The 22,558-nt window shown below is 51.0% G+C and overlaps 1 protein-coding gene across 7 annotated transcripts; it reads left to right on the top strand.

The window, feature by feature from the left end:
• The first annotated feature begins 1,103 nt into the window (after nt 1–1,103).
• On the top strand, nt 1,104–22,185 carry Plcb2 (phospholipase C beta 2). 7 transcript variants are annotated; one of them, XM_076929484.1, is made up of 32 exons: nt 1,106–1,483; nt 4,674–4,751; nt 5,346–5,414; nt 6,019–6,159; nt 6,293–6,372; nt 6,479–6,532; nt 6,635–6,710; nt 9,963–10,063; nt 10,219–10,385; nt 10,477–10,623; nt 10,785–10,942; nt 11,152–11,234; nt 11,495–11,579; nt 12,243–12,405; nt 12,472–12,587; nt 12,686–12,782; nt 14,182–14,266; nt 14,379–14,503; nt 15,054–15,208; nt 15,758–15,922; nt 16,434–16,533; nt 17,198–17,302; nt 17,451–17,545; nt 17,655–17,745; nt 17,957–18,001; nt 18,126–18,336; nt 18,414–18,579; nt 18,677–18,753; nt 18,839–18,934; nt 19,401–19,458; nt 20,019–20,105; nt 20,445–22,185. In XM_076929484.1, exons 1-32 carry the CDS (start codon nt 1,400–1,402, stop codon nt 20,646–20,648), a joined length of 3,564 nt encoding a protein of 1,187 aa, XP_076785599.1. In that variant the 5' UTR covers nt 1,106–1,399; the 3' UTR covers nt 20,649–22,185. The 7 variants fall into 7 exon arrangements, 6 of the variants coding, with proteins under 6 accessions (XP_076785600.1, XP_076785602.1, XP_076785603.1 ...); XM_034495226.2 differs by having other exon boundaries at nt 1,107–1,483; nt 17,670–17,745; XM_076929485.1 differs by lacking the exons at nt 18,126–18,336; nt 18,414–18,579; nt 18,677–18,753; ... (2 more) ...; nt 20,019–20,105; nt 20,445–22,185 and having other exon boundaries at nt 1,104–1,483; nt 17,901–18,001.
• The last annotated feature ends 373 nt before the right edge of the window (nt 22,186–22,558 follow it).

Genomic DNA, 22,558 nt, shown 5'->3' with positions numbered 1-22,558 from the left:
TTTCTAAGCTAGCTTCCTTTGAGAAGTTCACTACTTTTGGGGGTGGGGGGGGGATCAGGCTGTCTTGCAGACTAATCTTGAACTGCTGATTCCCATCCCTCCACCTTCCAGTGCCACAGCCCCACAGTTTTACCTTTTGACTCTCACCAATGCTAACTAACCTGTTCATCTAAACCCGTTCTCTCCTGCCAGCCCCCAGTCTCATGCTTTGGCTCCTAGCTGCAGAGGTAGTTCCACTGCTAGGGGATGGGAGTTCACAGTTGGCAGGGGTGGCACAGAGACCCCTGGTGTGGTGAGACCTATTGCAGAAAGCCAGGGCCTCGGATGGGGAAGGAAATCATGGGTTAAGCTTCTAGCCTCCTCTCCAGCGGAGCTAAGCCATTTGATAAGAGTGCATTAGGTAAGAGGAAATGACTGGGGCCCGGGCTGGGATAGATATGGACGTTGTAATAATCACAACCCGCCGAACGGGGCTAGAGTGGGCTAGACCCTGAACAGGGACTAGAACAGGGCCCCCTCTGCCTCTCAGAACCCCTCTCCTCCAGGATCTGTGTGTGAGGCAACACTGTGCATGAGGCTGGCGGTAAACGGCCTCTCCATGGAGGTTGTGTGAGGCAGCAGCTGCGCAGTGGAGTTTTTTGGTTCTTCACTAAAAGGTTCAAAGACCCAGAGAAGTGTCACGGGTGAGAGGCATACTTCCTCACCTGGCTCTCATTTTCATGGGGAGGAGGCATTGAGAAAGAGGAGCCGGGTGCTCGTGTAACTTTGCTTATTCAAAACACCCAGTGCCAGCCGGACCTGGCCCATCCCTACTCCCACCTCCAGAGTGATCCCACCCTCTTAGGACAGAACCCCTGCTCTGTGGAGGACCCTTTTCCTGGAGAGCTATTTGTGTTCTCACCTCATCCCAAGGCTCAGTAATGGCATCTCCCACTGTCCTCTATATCACTTTGGTCCAGCCGCTGGGGTAAATCTGAGCAAAGACTACCTTGTAACAGGGGTCCGGCCCCAGTACTTCTAGACCTCATAGCCCGCCCCTCAGTTCACAGCAGCCCAGAGAAGGAAGCCCAGAGCAGGAAGTGCTGAGGCAGGGGGTGGGGAGGGACTCTCAGGAGGGGAGCCCAGCCCCGAGGGCAGAAACAGCTATTGCAGCCCCCGACTTCAGGTGGAGGAGGAGGCTGATTTACAAGGCAGATCGACTGAGCCCCTGACTGAAGCTCTGAATCCAGCTACTGCCACCCTGTAGGCTATAAGAGCACCACCCCGACTTCCGGACCAGTACTGGGCGGGTGACATGTGAGCCCAGCCTAGCTTCCCCTCCAGTTCACTCTCCTTCCTTTTCTCCTCCTGTCCACTGGAGAGGTTTGCCCAATCTCTACAAAGAAGGTCACTTGACATCATGTCTTTGCTCAACCCTGTCCTGTTGCCCCCTAACGTGAAGGCATATCTGAGTCAAGGGGAGCGCTTCATCAAGTGGGACGACGTGAGTAGGGCTGGGGCCCCGGGGGACGGGTCAGTGCAGACGCTGGGCTGCTTGAGAGCTTTGCAGAACTGAAGGGTTGGTTTATGTCTTCCCAGCACCCAGGCGCCTATATGGCTTGACCAGGCAACTGTCACAACAGTCTAGATAAACAAGTCTGGGGTGAGGGTGTGTGCTCCTGGCTGCTGGAGGGAAGCCTCTGTGTTTGGGAATGAGGGGGTGGGCTGTGGGTGTTTGTGTGTGTGGGGGGGGGGTGGGTGGGTGGGGTCAGTATCGGAAAAACTAATCTCTTTGGATGTGATTTGCCCTTTTCAAGTCCCCAAAGATGATAAAGGTTTGTTTCTAGTAACTTCAGTGTTAGTAGGGGAATGCATGCCTCTCTCTCCTCCCCGCTCAGCTGAGAGATCAGTAAAAGAGGTCAGTCAGGTCTCCTTCCCAGCACAGACACCCCAAGTTTGCTCTGGCAGGAGGCTCATAACCAGCTGCACCACCCCAGTCCACAGAACAAGATGTGTCCTGTCTCAGGGAAGCCATTTCTCTCTCAAGCTACTACTGTGGGAAGAGCTACAAAAGGGCCATGGACCCAGTTGAAAACTGGAAGCTCAAGGATTGGGGTCTGAGAAGGAATTTACTGCTTCCCCCATGGTGGCTCAGCTCAGCCTTCTACCTGCCAATCTCTCTGCAGGAGAGGGAAGACCATTTGCACCCCAGCCCAGAGTCTGTTCCTTTCTAAGTAGTCTCTGGTTCTCTGGGCCCTGAAAACATAGCCACTAACCATAGAATCTTTGGGTCTAAAAAGAATAAAATGAGGACTGTCCTTCAGGGACCGATGATAGGCCTCCTTAAGAGAGCTCTAGCCTGGCCTAGGGAAAGCCTGAGGTTTCCAACAGTGCATGACATCACCTACAATTATTACCTCAGCTCCTAGATTGGCTTGTCTAGTTTCTCTATGCAATGAGAAGAAGGGTCTGAGGGTAGACCCTTTGGGGCTAAGCTTGGTTAAGGCATCTGGTTGTCAAAACTGTGGGCATGGGGGCACAGCGTGAAATGCTTTCTGTTCCTCTAGAAGTGTTTTGGTTGCTGAGGTATGGTGGTGGCATGGTGGTGACATAGTGGTGATATGGCGTGTCAAAGAGCCTATGGAAGGAGAAAAATGACTCACAATGAAAAGTGAAGTGACTCTCTCAGTTCCTCTGGGGAGTGTGCATAACCTGAGGGGGCAGTGGGGTCATCAGGGGTAAGGCTATGTAACTCTTTCTCTAACCTGTGTGTCTAGTTGATCAATTCCATTCCCCAACCCAGAGTGCTGTGTGGTCCCTGGACTCTGGCTTGCATGAGCAAGAATGTCCCAAGCCTGGTCACAGGGCACATGACCTGCCTGCCAGGCTCTGTCTTTGAGTTGCTTTGGGCAGAGTTAGTAGATGATAGGGATATAGCACGCTATATTGACAACCATAGTGTAAAGGATGTAACCAAATCTGACTCCGTTTAGTCTCCAACAGCCCCATTCAGAACATTCTTAGAGGGGAAAAGTTTTCTAGCTATAGAAAGAAACTCAGCGAGCTCTCAGACACCACCTTCACCCTCAGGCAATGGTCCAGTGGTCCCCCCAAACCCAGTCCTGTTCCAGGAATAAATTTGAAGTGAAGCTCTGTCCTTGCTTCGGCTTGCATTTTGCCCTTCTCCTTCCAGGACCAGGTGGGGGCACCTGCAGTCTCCCTGGAAACAGGGGATCCTCAGCTCTTTCTCTTCCAGGGCCTTCTATGTGGGCACAAGCAAGGATGAGAGTTCTTTCTTGAATACATGGCTGTTGACAGCAGACTTGGAGTTTCTAGGCCTGACAGAACTTAAAGCTTATTCTTTCTCTGGTGATCTTTTTGATGATTTGAGGGAGACCCTCCTCCATGTATTGGGGCTCGCTTGCTTGAAAAATCTCCCAATACCTTTATTCAGGGGATCACTCACAGTTGGGCTTTCAGCTCCTTATTACTGATTTTTCTCCCCCAGCTTTGGGCCCTTTTGCCTGTCCCTCACGAATGAGTCTGCTTTGGGTCCAGCAAGTACTCACATTCTGCTGTCCAAACAACTGTGATCAGAGGCAGTCCACCTGGCACCTTCTGGGTTTCCCAGGCTAGAGACCTGTCTACGCTATCTCACACTAAACAGTCTTAAGGTCAGGGAGCTGACACTGACCCTCCCTTGGGAGAATGGATTCAGAGCTCACTATACAGCGTTTTTCCAAAATCAGCTTTTTTTTTTTTTTTAACAAAATCTTCCCCCACACTCTAACCCTCTAACGTGGGAAACTTTCTTGTTCCATTCCCTTGGTAGATCCCATATTTGGTCTTGTGTGTCAGCAGCAATAGTCATGCATTGTTGGAAACTTCAGTTGTAATATCTTGTTTATATATGCAAAGGCTATTAAGATAGAAGACCGCCTAAGTACTATGTGAGTGGAATAGGAATTTAGGCCAGTTTGCTCATTCACTTATGTACTCATTCAGAAAACTCCAAGGCTAACCACTAAGCACCAAGTTCATGGTCTAGCTGGTTCACAGCCCTTGGGGTTCTTTAATTCATAGGAGTTTCCCAGATGTATTTCTATATCTGTGAACCAGTTCCTGACCACGGACCCCACTTACTACTAACAGCACACTTCAGAAAACCCTTCCCTGAAGGGGTGAAGTGTAGGCTGGTCCTTTGAGACAGTTCAGGCTGAGGAGGTTTGAATACTTTGCTTTGGAGATGTGGAGGAACCTGGTGTCTCTTTGGGTCATTTGGACAGGAAGGGCAGCCAGTGCTCATGGTTGAACGGAAGGAATCTGAGGATCAGGGCTGACTGCTAGATTTGTACAGGGCCTTGGCTGTGCAGACCAGAGCTTGGGGCCTCAGCTCCCATTGTGCCAAGCTTTCCAGATGGTAAGGAATCTTGGAGAGATATTCTATCCTTTGGTGGAGCCATGACCCCTGAGAACATGGAGAGGTAGAGGCATTGCTTGGGGTTCAGAAAGTGCACCTCTCATCTGGTAACCCCACCTCTTTTCTTCAAGGCTTCCCCATTGTTAGCTCAGAGAACAAAGGGAATGCCTTTTTAATTTCTAGGAAGGGGATAGACTCTATCTGAATCTTTAGCCTGGGCCAGGAAGGTTGGCTTGAGATCTTAAAGCAGATAGCTGACCCTTTCTTTCCCCAGGAAACTTCAATAGCCTCTCCTGTTATCCTCCGTGTGGATCCCAAGGGCTATTACTTATACTGGACATATCAAAGTAAGGTAAGACACTAGCCAACATGGCCCTCAGCTCCAACCGATCCAATGAACTCTGCTAGACTCCTGTATAGGATGGAGACATGGATGCAAGAGATGCAGGAAGTGTAGCTCCTGGGGCTCTCCTATGGGCAGGGGAGGGAAGGTGTGGTCAGTCACCTCATTCCATGACTGCCCAGGGCCCACCTAGTCCTGAATTAGCACCCCTTGGAGAGAGAGACGGAAAAACAAGTTGCTGAGCTACTGATAGGGCCAGGTCATTTCAGAGCTCAGGGCTCAGAGGATAGGCATGGCCACTCAGAAACAGAAGAAGGCATGGGGGTGGGGGTGGTAGACTCCAGGGGGAAAAAAAAAACAGGCTGCAGGTTGCAGCTCTTATTCCAGGGAAGGGATGAAGAGTACTTCTCCCTAAGTAGAGAGAAGCTGGTGAGCAGAACGTGAAGGGAGGGATCCAGGAAGCCTGGAGCAGTCTTGGCATCTAGAGAAGGCAGCAGCTAGGATGTTAAGGAATGTGGAAAGCTCTCTCCCCTCTGAGCCATTATTCTCCACGTGACCTTCTTGTCCCCACTCTCCTTTGCTCCCACTGGGAACTGCTGCCAGGAGATGGAGTTTCTGGATATCACAAGCATCCGAGACACTCGCTTTGGGAAGTTTGCCAAGATACCCAAGGTAAGTGGACCCAGAAGCAGCCACTAGTTGCAGAGGGCAAGGAGTGAGTCTCTACTGGAGGTGGGGAGCCTGTCTGTGAGAGCAGATGAGTGGGTCCTGGGCCGCTAGGCAGCGAGGATGCCAGCTTAGGCCAAGGAAGGCTGAGAGGCGGCTGCTGCTCAACTTGCCTGGACTCTGAGCCTGGGAATTCCTGCCCCTAAGTATGCCAGACTGTCTGGAAAGTGTCTTCTACCCCTTGCTCCCACTCCTTGGTGATGCTTTGCCTACATTTGCCTAAAGCTTGTGAGAAGATTGAAGGCACTGAGAGTTGGAAGCAGGATTCCCTGAGTTAGGAGCTAAGAGTCTATCTTCAAACAAAATTCCCAGGATTCTCAGGTCCCTCTGCCTTAGCCAAGCTCTTCCCATGGGCCTCTCCTTTCCATGGCAGTTGCTGCAGCCAGGACCAGGGAGATGCTGAGGCCTGTGGTTCCACGGTCCCTAGGTCCCATGGCCATTCTGCCTCAGTGGCCTGCAGCTCAAGTGGCCAATGAGGAGATACAGGAAAAGACACATTGGGCAGGACTAAGAGCATACCTCTGGCTTACTGTGTCACTGTTTCCTACAGAGCCAGAAACTCCGGGAGGTCTTCAACATGGACTTTCCAGACAACCACTTCCTGCTGAAAACACTCACAGTGGTATCCGGTCCTGACATGGTGGACCTCACCTTCCACAACTTTGTCTCTTACAAGGAGAATGTAGGCAAGGTGCATTGGCAACACCTGGATAGACTGTTGACCCTTGGGAGAGCCTGACCTTCCTGAGAGTCATAGGCCTGAGCTAAAGGGCTCAGGTGCACACATGGCCAGGAGCTTGACTTCTGGGCTCTGTGTTCTGTAGGATTGGGCTGAGGACGTACTGGCTCTGGCCAAACACCCAATGACAGCCAATGCTCCCCGAAGCACATTCCTAGACAAAATGTAAGTGCCTATTTTCCCGTTGTCCCTGGCCTCCCCCTTCCCTGCCTGAGCTCAAAGGGTTGGCTTCCAAACCCCTAGACTGATGGGCTACTGTCCACCCCTCCAGCCTGGTGAAGCTTAAAATGCAGCTCAACCCTGAAGGGAAAATTCCTGTGAAGAAGTGAGTCTCCTGAACTTGCCCCTAGCTGCCACCCAGCTCCCCAAGCCCTTCCTCCCTAGGCATGACCCCTCTGCTGCCTGGTACCTTTCTCTGTTCCCTCAGTTTTTTCCAGATGTTTCCTGCCGATCGCAAACGCGTAGAAGCTGCCCTCAGTGCCTGTCACCTTGCAAAAGGCAAGGTGAGTAGTTCTCCAGCCCCAGTCAACTCTGCTAAACCCCACCAGAGCAAACATGGTGGGGGGAAAGAGATGGCAGAGATGGCATCGCTATCCCACCAATAGCTCCCAAAGCCAATTAAGCAGAAGCTCTGGTTACGGACACTAGGTCTAAAGGTGGAACCAGGGCGAGGGAGTGTGCAGTGCAGGAGGCAGTGTGTTAGGGAGGACAGCAGCAGACATGGCAAGCCTTCCTATCCTAGCCTTGGGCATAGAAAGGACTCCGATGTTTTCATTGTGGGGGATCAGGATAGGGATATCAGGGACAGGAGGCAGGCCACAGGGTCTGACAGCTCCAGGAAAGGACTAATTCTGCAGGGTGTTGAGGAGAGGGGCAGAGCCAAGAGTGGAAGCTGCCAGGGCACAGACTTCGGCTCAATTCGGAAACACATTTTCCACTTCTTTTTAATTAAGCAATTAATTTTTAATTACAAATCAGAAGCAGGGTCACCCCATGAGATGTCTTCCTGTGATTTACCAAAAAAAGAGCTCTCTAGGTAGATACAAACCAGAGCCAAGGTCCAAGCCTGGTTTGGGGGTGGTGTTGGATCTCAGACCTTTTTCCACCTTGGCCAGTGGCCTTGTGTAATTACAAGCCTCACCCCATGAAGCATTTCTCCTGGTAAGAATTTAGGACACCAGAAATGAGTGGAACTAAATCTCCAAGCAGCTATCCTTATAAACCACACAAAGGATGCTCCCTCCTAGGCCCAGCTTTTGTAGCACTGGTGATCCCAAGTGTAGCCAGGTCCACTGGATCCAAGCATGAGGCAGGGAGAAGGTGGACTGGGCTCCTGAGGTGGTCCTTACAGTTCATACTGCCTGCCTGCCTGCCTGCTTCTAGTAACACCTGCCCACTTTCTCTCCTGAGCTCATCCCTAGCTGGGTCCTTGTCTGCTTCCCCTGTGTCCCAGTAAAAGCCACTGACCAACTTCGGAGGCAGAGCTGGGCTGGGGAAGATCTAGCCATGATCTGCTCAGACCTTCAGCCTCCAAGACTCATGTTGATCTTCCAGTGTGTCCTGAATGGCATTGAACATTTTGTTTTCTGGAGGAACAAAATGAAAAGCACAGGCTCCCTGTATACTGTCTGTCTGATTTCTTTTTCTGTTTCTGTAGAATTACGTACTCTGGACTCATACAGTCCATGGTCTTTTATGTTGAGCTTTAGTCACTCAACATTGTATTTTCCAGATTCATCCATATGGTAGCATCAGTACTTCATATATATACATGTATATGTACATATACACACATATATGTGTATATATACACACACACATATATATATGAAGTATATAATATACATCAGTTATATTATTTATAATATATAATGTATATATTATATATATATATATAGCAGTTATCATATTCCATGTTGATAGATACTTGGTTTCTCTCCCCTTTTTGACTATAATGCTTGTACAAGCATTTTGTCATGGTTTTGCTGTCAGTCTTCTTGGCTATAAATCCAGGTGAAATTGTTTGTATGACTATATGGTGATTCAATGTTCTCCATTTTGAGGAGCTGGCAAACTGTTTTCTCAAGTGACTGCCACATTTTACTCTCCTGCCAGCATGCACGAGGGTTCCCGTGTTCCTATGGCCCATGCACATTGCTACAGTCTGTCCATTCTTTATGCTGTCCTAGTGGGAATGAGATGGCATCTCATCTTGATTTTAATTTGTATTTGCTTAATAACTAATGATGGTGATATCTTTCATGTCCTTATTGATCATTTCTATATCTTCTTTACAGAGACACCATTTCTAATTCATTGTCTTTCATTTCTTCTTTTGTGTGTGTTTGTGCATGTGTGTTTGTGGTGTGTGTATGTGTTTGCATGAGTTTGTACATGTGTGGAGGCTGGAGGTTGATGTCAGAAGTCTTTCCTCAATTACTCTCCATTTTATTTTTGAAGGTTTATTTATTTTTTAATTATGTGCTTGTGTGTGTGCGCGCTTGTGTGTGTGTGTGTGTGTGTGTGTGTGTGTGTGTGTAGATATGTACACGTGACTACAAGTGTCCTCAGGGGCCAGAGGCATCAGATCCCCTACAGCTAGAATTGTAGGCGTTTGTGAGCTGTCTGTTGTGGGTGCTGGGAATCGAACTCAGATCCTCTGCAAGATTGCAGTTGGCTTGCTCTTAACCACTGAGCTATCTCTCCAGCTACCATCTCAGTGTTGGACTTTCACTAACCCTGGAGCTCATGTGTGTCGAGGATGGTTGGCAATGAACTTCAGGGATCTTCTTGTCTCTGTCCATTCCCAGCGCTGGGGCTACAGACACACACCACTGAGACCAGCATTTATGTGGGTGCTGGAGACCTGATCTCAGGTCCTCACACTTGCATAGCAGGTACCTGAACAACCAAGCCATCTCCCCAACCTTTGGGCTATCTTTTTGTTGTTGAATTAACACTTAGTGGGTAATTGATTTGAAAATATTTTATCTTATTTTGTGGACTGTCTATCCTCTCCCTCTCTCCCTTCCTCTTTCCCTCCCCTCCTTGACTCCTTAGCTCAGGTTAGCCTTCAGCTTCTTCATGGTGTCCTTATAAACATACATTTTGTTGTTGTTGTTATTGGTGGTTGGTTGATTGGTTGGTTGGTTGGTTGGTTAATTTTGCAAGACAAAATTTCTCTGTGTGACCTTGGCTATCCTGGAACGCCCTTTGTAGACCAGGCTGGCCTCGAATTCGCAGAGATCCTCCTGCCTCTGCCTCTCAAGAGCCGGGGTTCGTGCACATCAGGCAAATGCTCCTGTTGCGCCATCGTATTCCTCCCTCCAGTTCCGTCAGCCTTTAGCTCTCACAATCCGGGGCTCTACTGTGAGGTGCATGGTTGTCTAAATTCAAACTGATTCTTTAGAAAGTTTGTCCTTCACTTAAGGAAAAAAGAATAACAGCCCAGGATGCTGGCAGACAAGCAGCACCCCTTGCTTATGACATTCTGTCCTCTTCATTCTGCTCATGCTTGGTTCCAATCTCGTTCCAATCCCGGAATCAGCCACTATCCAAAAATCATCATCAGAGCAAGCCAGCACGGCGGTCAGGCATCAAGCTCCTTGAGATGTATGTGCCCAACATGTCTGCCACCTGTCAGCCTTGAGTAACTCCTCTCTGATCAGGTCCCCCTTCCCCAGAGCCAGTAGGTCGTGGCGAGTCTTAGCTCTGAGCAGATGAGATGACTGATAACAAGGTGATGGTTCTTCCAGAATGATGCTATCAATCCCGAGGACTTCCCAGAATCTGTGTACAAGAGCTTCCTCATGAACCTCTGTCCTCGGCCAGAAATCGATGAGATCTTCACTTCTTAGTGAGTTCCGTGGGCTAGGCATGGAGGGCTGGTAAGGGAGTGATTTCTTCCTTCCACCTGTCCTTTTGGGAATCACAGGGTTGTACAAGAGAAGAGGGTAGTCCAAGCCTCCAGGTCCAAAGGACATACACTGTGCCCTTCTCTCTGGCCTGCAGCCATGCTAAAGCTAAACCCTACATGACCAAAGAGCACCTGACCAAATTCATCAATCAGAAGCAGCGAGACCCTCGACTCAACTCCTTGCTGTTTCCACTGGCCCGGCCTGAGCAGGTGCAGGTGCTCATCGACAAGTACGAGCCCAGTGGCATCAATGTGCAGAGGGGTGAGGACCAAGGAAACCAATCTCCTGTAGTCCTGCCCTACCCTGGGGCCTGAGTTGCAACCATGACTGCTTGCTGCCCACTGTCTTGCAGGCCAGCTGTCGCCAGAGGGCATGGTCTGGTTTCTCTGTGGACCAGAGAACAGTGTGCTGGCCCATGATACCCTGCTGACCCACCAAGACATGACACAGCCACTGAATCATTACTTCATCAACTCCTCACACAACACCTATCTGACAGGTGGGTCCTGGAACCCTCATGTCGAGCTGCCCCTGAGCTCCGGATGCTCCACAGATGCTTCTCAACTACTGCTTGTCCTGCTGACAGGACAGACTATGAGGTAGTGAGGGGCCTGGCCTGACTGTGAGTGACATCCCTGTCCCTTCTCTCCATTGGTTCAGCTGGCCAGTTTTCAGGCCTTTCCTCGGCTGAGATGTACCGCCAGGTGCTGCTTTCGGGCTGCCGTTGTGTAGAGTTAGACTGTTGGAAAGGAAAGCCCCCCGACGAAGAGCCTATTATCACCCATGGCTTCACCATGACCACAGATATCTTGTTCAAGGTGGGTCTTGGGGTGTGGAAGCTGATGACAGTGGCCATCAGAAAGGGCCTGAGGCGTTTTCTGAGTTTGGGAAGTGAAGCTGAAGGGGAGACGCATGTGGAATACCTCAAGCTGTTGGGAGGCTTCCGTGGCTGTCCAGTTTTATGTGTATGCTGAGGCTAAGTCGTGGGGAGAAGCTGCCCTCTTTACAGAGTCCCTTTCTCCTCTAGGAAGCAATCGAAGCCATTGCAGAAAGTGCCTTTAAGACCTCCCCGTATCCTGTCATCCTGTCATTTGAAAACCATGTGGACTCGTGCGTGTCCTGGCCTATTCAGCCTCATTCTCTCCCTCTGCCCCAGCCTCTTGCCTAAACCCCCCTCACTCCCGACACACATATACTGTCCCTGTCTTTAGACATTCATTTGGTCTCCTTAGGACCTCAGGTTCTCCTTCCTCTGTTCCTACCTGCCCCACTTCCTGGGCCCCTGATCTGGGTCATCAGGGCACAGCAGATGGGCAAGAGGTTGCTGCTAAGCAACCAACCCCTACCTGTACTTTGTTCCCTGCTAACAGACCCCGCCAACAGGCCAAGATGGCTGAGTACTGCAGGACCATGTTTGGAGAGACCTTGCTCACAGATCCCCTGGAAAATTTTCCTGTGAGTGCACGGTCTTGTAGGGCATCGGGAACCAGGTCAGCGGGGAAGAGATACGTGAGTTTATTTGATAGATTGTGAGTCTGGGGTCCTGTCATCTACCATGTGTCAGAGAGTATGCTAGAATTAGGGATCTACCCATGAAAGAATGTTAGGCATGGTGGCACTTACATTTGAGAGGCTGTGGCAAGAAGATCTCAAGTTACATGCTAACCTGGGCTGCATACTGACACCCTATCTAAAACAAACAACAAACAACCAAAACAAACAACAACCCCAAATGCCACAAGTGCTGTCCCAGGCTTCTGACCCTCTTCATGGGAGACAGACAACTGTCCAGGCCAATTACAACCAGTGGTTGCTATGAGAGACAGCGCTCAGGAGTGAGACGATCAAGGAAGGCTTTCTGGAAGGGTATGATGGGTAAGGTGAAATCTGGAAGATGACAGAGATTCAGTGACCATGTGAAAAAAGAGGTTCCAATCAGAAGGAATGGATGAAAGAGTCATTCCTGCCAAGGAATAGATGATTTCAGTCAAATGTGAATTCAAGACACAAGGGGCAGCGGTTGGAGGCGAGGCAACAACATAGGTCCACACCATGGGGACACAACACAGAGACACACCACAGGGAAGGCAATCAGACCCACTTCTTTCCTCTCTACAGCTGAAACCTGGCATCCCTCTGCCCAGCCCTGAGGACCTTCGGGGCAAGATCCTCATTAAGAATAAGAAGAACCAGTTTTCTGGGCCAGCCTCCTCCAGCAAGAAGCCTGGTGGGGTGGCCGAGGGCAGCTTCCCGTCTAGTGTCCCTATAGAAGAGGACACAGGTGAGTGAGTAATGGGAGTAGGTGGAGTTTGGAAAGAGCCAGGGCTCACAAAGCTGTGTTTGGCAGGGTGGACTGCTGAGGACCGGACTGAGGTGGAGGAGGAGGTGGTGGCAGAAGAGGAGGAAGAAGAGGAGTCAGGAAGCCTGGATGAAGAAGAAATTAAGAAGATGCAGTCAGATGAGGTATGTGGGGATATTTTGCTGTGGTACCCTCTGGGTGGGCACAGGCTACCATGTGGGCTCTGTATGATTCCATTCTCCACTCTCCCCTTGTCCTCTAGGGCACAGCAGGCTTGGAGGTGACAGCTTATGAGGAAATGTCCAGCCTTGTCAATTACATCCAGCCCACTAAGTTTATCTCCTTCGAGTTCTCTGCACGTATGTACGTTAGCATAGGGTGGTCCGGGAGAGAAGGCAGGCTGGGTTCAGGAACAATCTGTCCTTGTTCAAGAGTGTCCTCATGAATGGGATGAAAGGAAGGGACCTGCTCCCTCTTGGACTAAGGGCCTTGTCTATAAATACCCAGCTTAGGAGTCAGGCAAAGGGCTTACTTAAGTGGCAGTGGCTCCCAGCATTGGACTGAAGAACTTGGCAGCGAACGGAATGTTCTGGTGTGTGTCAGTGACAGGCAGGTTGGTATGACAAGCCACCTCAGCCAGGCCTGTCTGGAGCTTCTGCAGTTTCCTAAGGTTTTGCATCGCCTAGGCCTGAACTCTATCAAGTGCTGCCCCAAGTCTAGGAGCCCCAGCCCTGGAGGAAGAGTTCCTGGGAGAGCACACCTTTAATCCTAGCATTCAGAGCCAGAAGCAGGCTGACCTCCGTGAATTAGAGGCCATCCTGGTCTACATAGCAAGTTCCAGAATAGCCAGAACTCTAGATAGAGAGACCCTATCTGAAAGAGGGGAGGGGGAGGGAAGAGAATTCCCATGAGGGGGTGGAAGGCAGAGCAGTCTCCAGAGGCTCACTTACCCCATCAGATCCTTCCTTTTTTGTGTGTCGCCATGACGCCATGAGCCATGACGTTTGCCTTGATCTTTTCAAGATGCCTTTGAGTGCATTTCCCACCCTCTGTGCACCTCCCCAACGTGAGCACCTTTCTGAACATTCTTGTGCAGGTGGAGCTCTCCAACACTGACTCCCCATATCTGAATTCCCAACCTGCTCTGCTACCTAGGCACACCCAGGATACGTTTGGAGGGTATGGGGTACTAACCTTATTATGCAGTTCCCTCTGCACTTGCCAATTGCTTGCACATTTCACTCCCTGTAAACATCACTGTCTGGGTATCCTTAAGGTTTCACCAGCCACTGTCCCCTGGCTAGGTCCTTGCAGGAAGGGCTGGGGTCCTGCCAATGGCCTTGGCCAGCACCTATATTTAGGTACAGCTATAACAAACAATATGTGAGCTTTGTGTGTCCCAGGGGCATATACATAGTCTCTTCCAACTACATGCCCCAGCTGTTCTCTCACCAGGTGTGTGTACCACATGTTCCTGATACCCTGGACTCGGCCTCATATGTCCGCCACACCCTACATGCCTATTCATGGCATATGGCCCTCACCCTTTCCCACCATGAAGCAGGTTCCCTCCCTGCATGTCCACCATGAAGTCTCTTTACCCCAGCATGTTCCTCTCAAATCTGGCTGCTAGACCTTCAGACCTCAACAGAATCCTGGGTTGGAAGCAGCTCTCTATAGAGGAAAGTGCCCCAAAAGGAAGGCAGGGCTGAGAGAGGGGGCCTGATGTGGACTCCCCTCCCTTTCTCCCTTGCACAGAGAAGAACAGAAGTTACGTTGTCTCTTCCTTCACGGAGCTCAAGGCCTATGAGCTGCTCTCCAAGGCCTCCATGCAGTTTGTGGAGTATCCTTGAGGCTTTGCCAGACACAAGGTCCCTGGTGGGGTGGGGCTTGGGGGAGGGTCTGGGGCCCTGCCGGTACAAGCGGCCTTGGCTAGCTCCTATACTCAGCAACAGCTATAATAAACGCCAGATGAGCCGTGTGTACCCGAAGGGCACACGCATGGACTCTTCCAACTACATGCCTCAGATGTTCTGGAATGCTGGATGTCAGATGGTTGCACTCAATTTCCAGACAATGGGTAAGGGCACTTCCAAAATCAGAGACCCCTCCTCTTGGCCCTGCACTCCTAGACCACTCCCCCAGAACTCTGGGCTGTGCCTATCCTATCTTTACTCCTCCCTGGATAACAAGCTTTGATGCCTACTGGGTGTGATGTTTGTGTAGGCTCTGGGAGCACTGGTATTGGGAGCACTTTGGGAGGGGGCTCATTCCCTCATGCCTGTTGTTCATGCATCGGAGCATACGTACGACACAAAGGCTGGCATGGGTTCTGGCTACTCTCGTTGGATGTCTCATCTGTGCCAGCTATCCCGAATCCGCTGCGAATTTGCAGCCTGGTCGTACCATTGCTCCTTGCTGACTCTAGGTTGAAGACCCTTCCTAAAGGCTAGGTTCTCCCAAGGGACAGGGACAGGACATGTGCAACTCTCACTCTACCCAACCTCACCCATTCCCAAGACAAATATATATATATATATATATATATATATATATATATATATATATTGCAAAGAGACTGAGACTAGATCCAGGTTACAGCATCCTCACCACATCCTCTTGTCCCCCAGACCTGCCCATGCAGCAGAACATGGCACTGTTTGAGTTCAATGGGCAGAGTGGCTACCTCCTAAAGCACGAGTTCATGCGCAGGCTGGACAAGCAGTTCAACCCCTTCTCCGTGGACCGCATTGACGTGGTGGTAGCCACCACCCTCTCCATTACGGCAAGGCCCAGGGTGGACAAGTGGCTGGGAGGGCTGGGCTCTTGAAAGGAAGGCCAAGAAACCCACCCCTCTACCTCAACCCCCTTTCCTAATATCCTGAAGACTTCAGCCCCAGCCAGTTCCTGCAGCAGCAAGTTGCCTTGGAAACTGCCTCCTCCTCAGCACTGGAGTCTGCCTCTTGGTCCCCATGGAAACCAAGGGGAAGGGCTGAGACTCTAGTGGGGGAGGGGAGAGGGAGTGTGGGCCGTGCTGGGCAGCAGGAGCCCAGGCTTCAGACCAGGGGGTAAATGTTTGTTGTTTGTTGCTCCTTTTTTGTCTGGATGAAGCGTGGGTGGCCTGCCTCTCCTGAGTCCTGGAAGTACTCAGGTCCTTAGAGCTTGCCTGTAAATCTTGAGTCACACCGCTGCTATTTGATGGCCAATGCTGAAGGGGGAACTTCACAATACCTACAGCAGATACTTAGCCTTATGGGGACAGAAGCCCCACAGGCTTAGGAATCAACGGGAGTGAGATATCTAATGCTGGCCTCCCCTGGTTTCTCACCCTTAGGTCATCTCTGGGCAGTTCCTGTCAGAGCGCAGTGTGCGCACCTATGTGGAGGTAGAGCTGTTCGGCCTCCCAGGGGACCCTAAGAGGCGCTATCGTACCAAGCTGTCACCTACTGCTAACTCCATCAATCCTGTCTGGAAAGAGGAACCCTTCATCTTTGAGAAGGTACTAGGGATGGGGCCGACGCTGGTACCTGTCCCCAGTTCTTGGCCTGTCCCTGTATGCCTTACTGTATTCAGAAGTCCCAAACTCAAGTTCACAAGGTGTGTGTATGTGTGTGTGTGTGTCTCAGTGTGTGTGTGTGCGTGAGTGTGAGTGAGTGTACATATGCTTATACATATTAGGATTAGCGATAGAAACATGAACTCTCAGCCCAGAAGCTAGGGAATGATTGTATCCTTGGACACTGGTTGGCAAAGCTGCCAGGGGCTATTTGCATGGGCTCACTGTCCTGAGCTATACATCAAGTCCATTTTCCCATGTGAGTCTGGCTCAAACTGGAAGATGCCTGTATGTACCATAGGGCATTGTTCCTGCCTATCCTTACCAAATCTAGCAGTGCCTGCCATGGTCTCATCCTGGCACTGAGTGAGACTTCTGGAGTCAAGGGGAAAGGCTGCTTGGCTCCCCTGACCCCTGTCTGTTCCTCAGACTCTGTTGTCCTAAACTACTGTAGATCTTGGTACCTGAGCTGGCCTCTCTCAGAATAGCTGTGATGGAAGAAGGCAGCAAATTTCTTGGACACCGCATCATCCCCATCAATGCCTTACATTCTGGTAAGGAACTGAGGGTCTTAACTACTTGCAAAGAGTCTGAGACAAGACCAGCATCCTGTCTGGGGCGGGAGTGGCATTCAGGGAGGGTCTCTAAGGCCTCAGCATCCTCCCTCATGTTATCAGCTTATCTGGGACAGGAATAGACTTTCTCCAGAAACCTGACTGGTGGGAACTCTGCCCACCTAACAGAATGCCCATGATCTTCTGGAGTCACTGTTACAGATTCCTGGGCAGCTGGCATCTCTGGGCACTTAGAATGTGTGAGATGGCTCAGCGGGTAGAGACACTTGCCACTAAGCCCAATTATCCGAGTTTGACCCTAGACACCACATGGTGCAAGAGAGAGAACCAGTTCCCACAAGCTGTCCTCTGACCTCCGCATGTGCATGCGTGCACACGCAGAGCAGATAAATTAAAATGTATTTTAAAAAAAGGTGTGAAGAGCTTATAACGCATCCTCATAATAAACACACACAATAAACACACACAGCAGAAAGCTGAAGAGTTAACTTAGTGATAACCTAGCCTGCCCAAAGCCACACAGTAGTTAGACTTATAACCCTGGTCTTTCACTCTAAAACCAGAAGTCCTAAGTGCTTGTTTGTACTGTGGTACTGAGCAGGGGTGGGATCTGGCTTGCTCTCCACCTCACCATGTTCCACAGGATACCACCATCTGTGCCTGCGTAGTGAGAGCAACATGCCTCTCACCATGCCTGCTCTCTTTGTCTTCCTGGAGATGAAGGACTACGTACCTGACACATGGGCAGGTAGGAGACCTATGCCTGGCCCCAAGCTGTCCACTCCCTCTCCGTTCATTAAGCTGGTATCTGAAATGGAACATGAAAGGGTGGTAGGCGATCTTTCTAGGCCTTAAACTCCATCCACACCGCACTGGTCATATCCTGTGCTTCCCAGACCTTACTGTGGCCCTTGCAAACCCCATCAAGTACTTCAATGCCCATGATAAGAAGTCCGTGAAGTTCAAGGAAGTGACCGGAAGTCTGCCTGAGGTCTGTGTTGCCTGCCACTGCCAGAACCCTCCATGAGCTGTGGAATGAGTGGGGAGGGGCAGAGTCCCCTTACTCAGGGAAAATCCTGTTAGAGCCACCTTTCTAACAGGCCACCCTCACACAGAAGCTCTTCTCCTCCGGGATTCCTGTTGCCAGCCATTCCAATGGGGCTCCAGTCTCAGCAGGCAATGGATCAACAGGTAGGTAGTTCTGGGTCCACCTGCCTAGTGGATAGCTCTGCACCTCTCCCACCAAAAGACTAACACTTTTATCCGGGGGGGATGGAAAATCTGAATCTGAAGCCTCAACACCTCGAAAGGGGGAGTTGCAGAGGGCTTAAACTACAACCCCGCAGGAACCAAACTGAGGTGCCTATAAGGCACCTGACAGTCCAGCTCTGTGCTTTTACAGCACCTGGGACCAAGGCCAAGGAAGAAGCCACGAAAGAAGTGGCAGGTAAGGCCTGCTGAGCCATGTGATCATGGGGGCAGGATCAGAAAGGAGGGCCTGGGACTTTCCGGGGCCTGCAAGACTGGGAGGATGCTCTGGACGGCATGGCACCTGAGCCCTGCCTCTGCAGAGCCACAGACCGCCAGCTTGGAAGAGCTGTGGGAGCTGAAGGGCGTGGTGAAGCTGCAGCGGAGACATGAGAAGGAGCTCCGAGAGCTCGAGCGGCGTGGAGCCCGGCGCTGGGAGGAGCTGCTGCAGCGTGGCGCCGCACAGCTGGCGGAGCTCCAGGCCTCAGCAGCAGGCTGCAAGCTCCGCCCGGGCAAGGGCTCCCGCAAGAAGAGGTAAGGGCATCAGTGGTACCATGCCCTCCTCAAGAGTAGTGCCTGGTTCAGGGCCTGTACCCTTGTGGTTTCCGCAGGACCCTGCCTTGTGAGGAGACTGTCGTCTTAGCGCCTAGCGAGCTCTCCGAGGGAGCGGACCCGCGCGTGCAGGAGCTGAAGGACAGGCTGGAGCAGGAGCTGCAGCAGCAAGGCGAAGAGCAGTACCGCTCTGTCCTCAAACGCAAGGAGCAGCACGTGACCGAGGTGTGGGACAACAGTGGCTGCAGCAGGCAACCCTACCTCTTCTACACAGCCAAGGGCTTCTCACTAAGCTAAGCTTGTCTTTCTTCCTCCTTCTCAGCAAATCGCCAAGATGATGGAGCTGGCCAGAGAGAAACAAGCTGCTGAACTCAAGACCTTCAAGGAGACCTCGGAAACGTAAAGTCACCCCTCTTGTCTGCCTGCCCCTACCTCCCGCCAAAGGCCATGGTCCACAGAATATCTCCTCCTTGTCTGTCCACAGTGACACCAAAGAGATGAAGAAAAAACTGGAGGCCAAGAGGCTGGAACGGATCCAAGCCATGACCAAAGTCACCACAGACAAGATGGCTCAGGAGAGGTAAACCCTGAAGGGGAGGCCCCCGTGAGCAGACAGAACTCCAGCTGGAAGAGGGTCACCCTACAAGGGCTTCTAACTTGATTCCAATAGATCTGCCTCTGTCTTAACCCTTCACAAGTTGGTTCCTTTGCTGTATCTCTCAGAGTCTCCCTTGATCAAACCCCAGATGCTAACACTGCTTAAGGAGAGAGGAGCAATGGAAGGAAAACCATGCACAAAGAGAGGGAGATGGAGCCTAGGGGTAGCAGCCCATCCCCAGTGGATGTCTGCACTCTCCACTGTGCCCACCCTGGATGCCTTTATGTCTGAGTGTTTTAATGAGGACGTGAACCCAGGGTTCCCGGTAACCCTTCTCCATCTTCCATGTTGGTCTCTCTGCTCCTTCCTGCTTTAGTGATGGAATTCTTATTTGTAGGAATAATAATTTATTGATTCGTCCCTTTATAAACTCTAATTCTATCAACAGGCTCAAGAGAGAAATTAACAACTCCCACATCCAGGAAGTGGTCCAGGCTGTCAAGCAGGTATGTAGGGCTGTGTCCTTCACGATCATTCTCTCCATAGGTATGTGTGGGATGTGAGTGTCTGATAGCAGGCTGTCCAGAAGTGTCCATGCAGCTAGGGATGGGAGGAAGTATCCCAAGGTTCTGGCCTGTGGGTGGAGCCAGCCAGCCTGAAGGGAACTGTCTGGGAAACATGAGTTAGCAGGTTGTAGAAGGATGGGATTGGATGGGCTGGGAGAGGAAGGCTTCCTGGGGCACCATGGAATGGAAAGAGGAAGGGGAAACACTGCTGAGAATGGACCGAAAGCTCCTTCCCTGGGCATTGCTGACCACAGTAACAGACCTACTGTGGCCTGACCTTGTGTCAGGCACTATGACAAGTGCTTCCTGTGGATCAGACATGTGATCCTTCACAATCCCGAGCCAAGTGCGATTATCTCATTTTACACATTGCAAAAGCTGCCCAGAGGTTAAAGAATTTGTCCCAAGTCTCACTGCTGGTTAGCTGAGATTCGAGCTGGAGTCCAGCCTTTATGTGGCTTGCCTATCTACCTGATTCTCTATCTCTTACCTGCACCTAGATGACAGAGACCCTGGAGCGTCACCAGGAGAAGCTGGAAGAGAGGCAGACAGCCTGCCTGGAGCAGATCCAGGCGATGGAAAAGCAGGTGAGAAGATCTTTGTCCTGGTCCCAATGGAGCTAAATGGGTGGAAAGGGGCCCAACCTGAGGGACACCACACAAGAGGTCAGGGAAGGGGTCCATCACACCTCACCAGTGGGTCACAGACAGGTTCTCATGGTGTCCCAAGGCCCTTTCAAATGAGACATCTCTACAGATTTCTTTGCTTGGTGTTTCTCCTGGAAGGTTCTGATGAGCCTTCACTCTCTCTGTCTCTTACCCCAGTCTCTTGGAAGTCCTGAGTAGAATGGGCATCTTAGTATTCTGTAGTCCAGGGTGGGCAGGGTCCCCTCCTAAGCCTGGTAATGGTCCCTGCTGTCCCTACAGTTCCAGGAGAAGGCTCTGGCAGAGTATGAGGCCAAGATGAAGGGCCTGGAGGCTGAAGTAAAGGAGTCAGTGCGGGCCTACTTCAATGTCTGCTTCCCCACTGAAGCAGAATACAAGCCTGAGAGGCCCTGTGCAGCCTCCGAGGAGTCGTGTCCACAGGAACCACTTGTGAACAAGGCAGACATTCAGGAGAGCCGCCTCTGATGTCGAGCATCTCACTCTGACATTTTAGCAAGGATATCCACACCCTTATCTGAAACATGGTCCCATTTCCATGGACCTTAATAGGACCTTAATACTCTAGGGCTGTGGGAGCCTGGGGCTGCCTTGGCTGCTGCAGCTCCCCTTCTCAGCCAAATAAGGCAGGAATAAGAGACTATCAGGGCAGGAGTCCCCATGGAACCTGAATCTTTTCTAAGCTGGCGTCTTCTGTCTGTCCCACCTGTAGTTCCATGAACTCATTGAAGGCAAAGGAATATCGACCAAGAGAAAGGAAATTGGATCCTGGCTTCCCCTCTGCCCTTCCTAACTTACAAGCAGGGGCTTATAAGTTAGGACACTTGGAGCTCAGTTCTCATTCCTGGATGCTTGGCTTTGTACCCTGGAGCCTTCACTCTTATGGATATGGCTCCAGCAGGATCAAGGCCTCCTCCCTTGATGCTTGCCTTGGTGCAGTACCTTACACAGGCTTCTAGGCTGCATCTCCGGCCTGCCTTGAATACAGAGCATTGTTAACTCCTTAAAGCTCTCAAAGCTCTCTGGGAATGGCTACTTCCAGAATGGCAGCAAAGGCCCCTGCCCTCACCTCCTGCTTATGGGGATAGATGGCTGCATGGGAAAGCTTTCTTAGCTGCCCCTCGATTGTTCAAGTATTGGGGGCTTGGGGGCTATGCCTGCTGGCAAAGGGAGACTAGCTTCTCAGGTGCTCTCTCTCCAACTCTGAAACTGGTTCACCCTCTTTTCTGGATCTGGGTCTGGCACTTCCTCGCAGGTATGGAACCAATATTAGGTTGGGGCTTGAGTTCTTTATTATTTTCTTTACTGAATTTATAAGGTTTATTTATTTTTCTCCTTCCTACCAAACCCAGAATCTCCCACCTTAGACTGGCCTCTGTTCTCCAATTAGGAAAAGACAGAGGGAAGTGGAAGGCCTCTAAAGTGAATGGGTACCTTGGTGGCTGCAGGAAGGGCAAAGGCCCTTCTGGGGCCCTGTCAAGTGGCCCTGCCTCTGGCTTCTCTGTCTGCTGGCCCTGATGGCAGAACCCTTAGAAGATGAAGTTACTCTCTCTTCTCTACACCCCCACATATGTGCCCTTCCCTTGTTTCCCCTGACCAGGGCTGGAGCAGAAGATCCCAGTACAAAAGTGCACTCACCCTCTTGGTAAACCCAAACCTTTGAGTTGTCTGAGTTTCTTTAGGAACACCTAGAGTGAGTACACACACAGGGGCCTGCCCCTGCTGTGGTTGATTCCAATAAACTTTCTGGAGGCATAGCTTATGGGCCACACCTCCAGCTCTGTCTTAAATCCCAAATGGGCTGGCAGGGTGGGGTGATGCTGGGAAGAGGTTGTTTTCTTATCAGAGAGTTAAAACAGATGCCATTAACTGTGAACACCTGTGCCTTTGGAAAATGAACAGGGACACCCTCCACCATCCCTCTCAGGGCCTAACCTCAGGGGTCTCTACCTGTTCTAGCCACAGAGTAAAATAAAGCTAAGGCCTGTTCATTCATACAACTAAAGCCTAGCTTTTGACAGCCAGCCTCCCAGTCATAGCTACACTGGATACCATCAGGGTGGGACATCCACACTCCGGGGCAATGCCCTGACCTCAACCCATTCCCAGAAACCCTATTTTGCCTTTCCCTCCTACCTCCTGGGGATGCAACTCTGTGGACATGAGGATCCAGACTGAGGGGAACTCACTGAACCAGGTACATGGGCCTCAGTCAGAGTCAGCAGGGCCCACTGGGCAATAACCACAGTCAATACTCATGAACCCACAGGAACTGCCTTCAGTTCTCCTTTTGCCAGACCAGGATGCAGCTGAGTAAATGGGAAAGGGTTGCAATCCTGCCTTTGGAAGGGGCCTCTGAATGGTTTCTCAGGCAGTCT

Source organism: Arvicanthis niloticus, chromosome 2, assembly GCF_011762505.2.
Source record: "Arvicanthis niloticus isolate mArvNil1 chromosome 2, mArvNil1.pat.X, whole genome shotgun sequence".
NCBI classification, from domain to species: Eukaryota; Metazoa; Chordata; class Mammalia; order Rodentia; family Muridae; genus Arvicanthis; species Arvicanthis niloticus.
This window is presented reverse-complemented; position numbering and strand designations above follow the sequence as displayed.

What these genes read in the sequence shown, in the direction of transcription:
- Plcb2 (XM_076929484.1), top strand. Translation starts at nt 1,400, where the DNA reads ATGTCTTTGCTCAACCCTGTCCTGTTGCCCCCTAACGTGAAGGCATAT. An exon ending in AGCCACGAAAGAAGTGGCAG is followed by an intron (nt 18,002 to 18,125) that starts GTAAGGCCTGCT and finishes CTGCCTCTGCAG; the next exon opens with AGCCACAGACCGCCAGCTTG. An exon ending in GACAAGATGGCTCAGGAGAG is followed by an intron (nt 18,935 to 19,400) that starts GTAAACCCTGAA and finishes TTCTATCAACAG; the next exon opens with GCTCAAGAGAGAAATTAACA.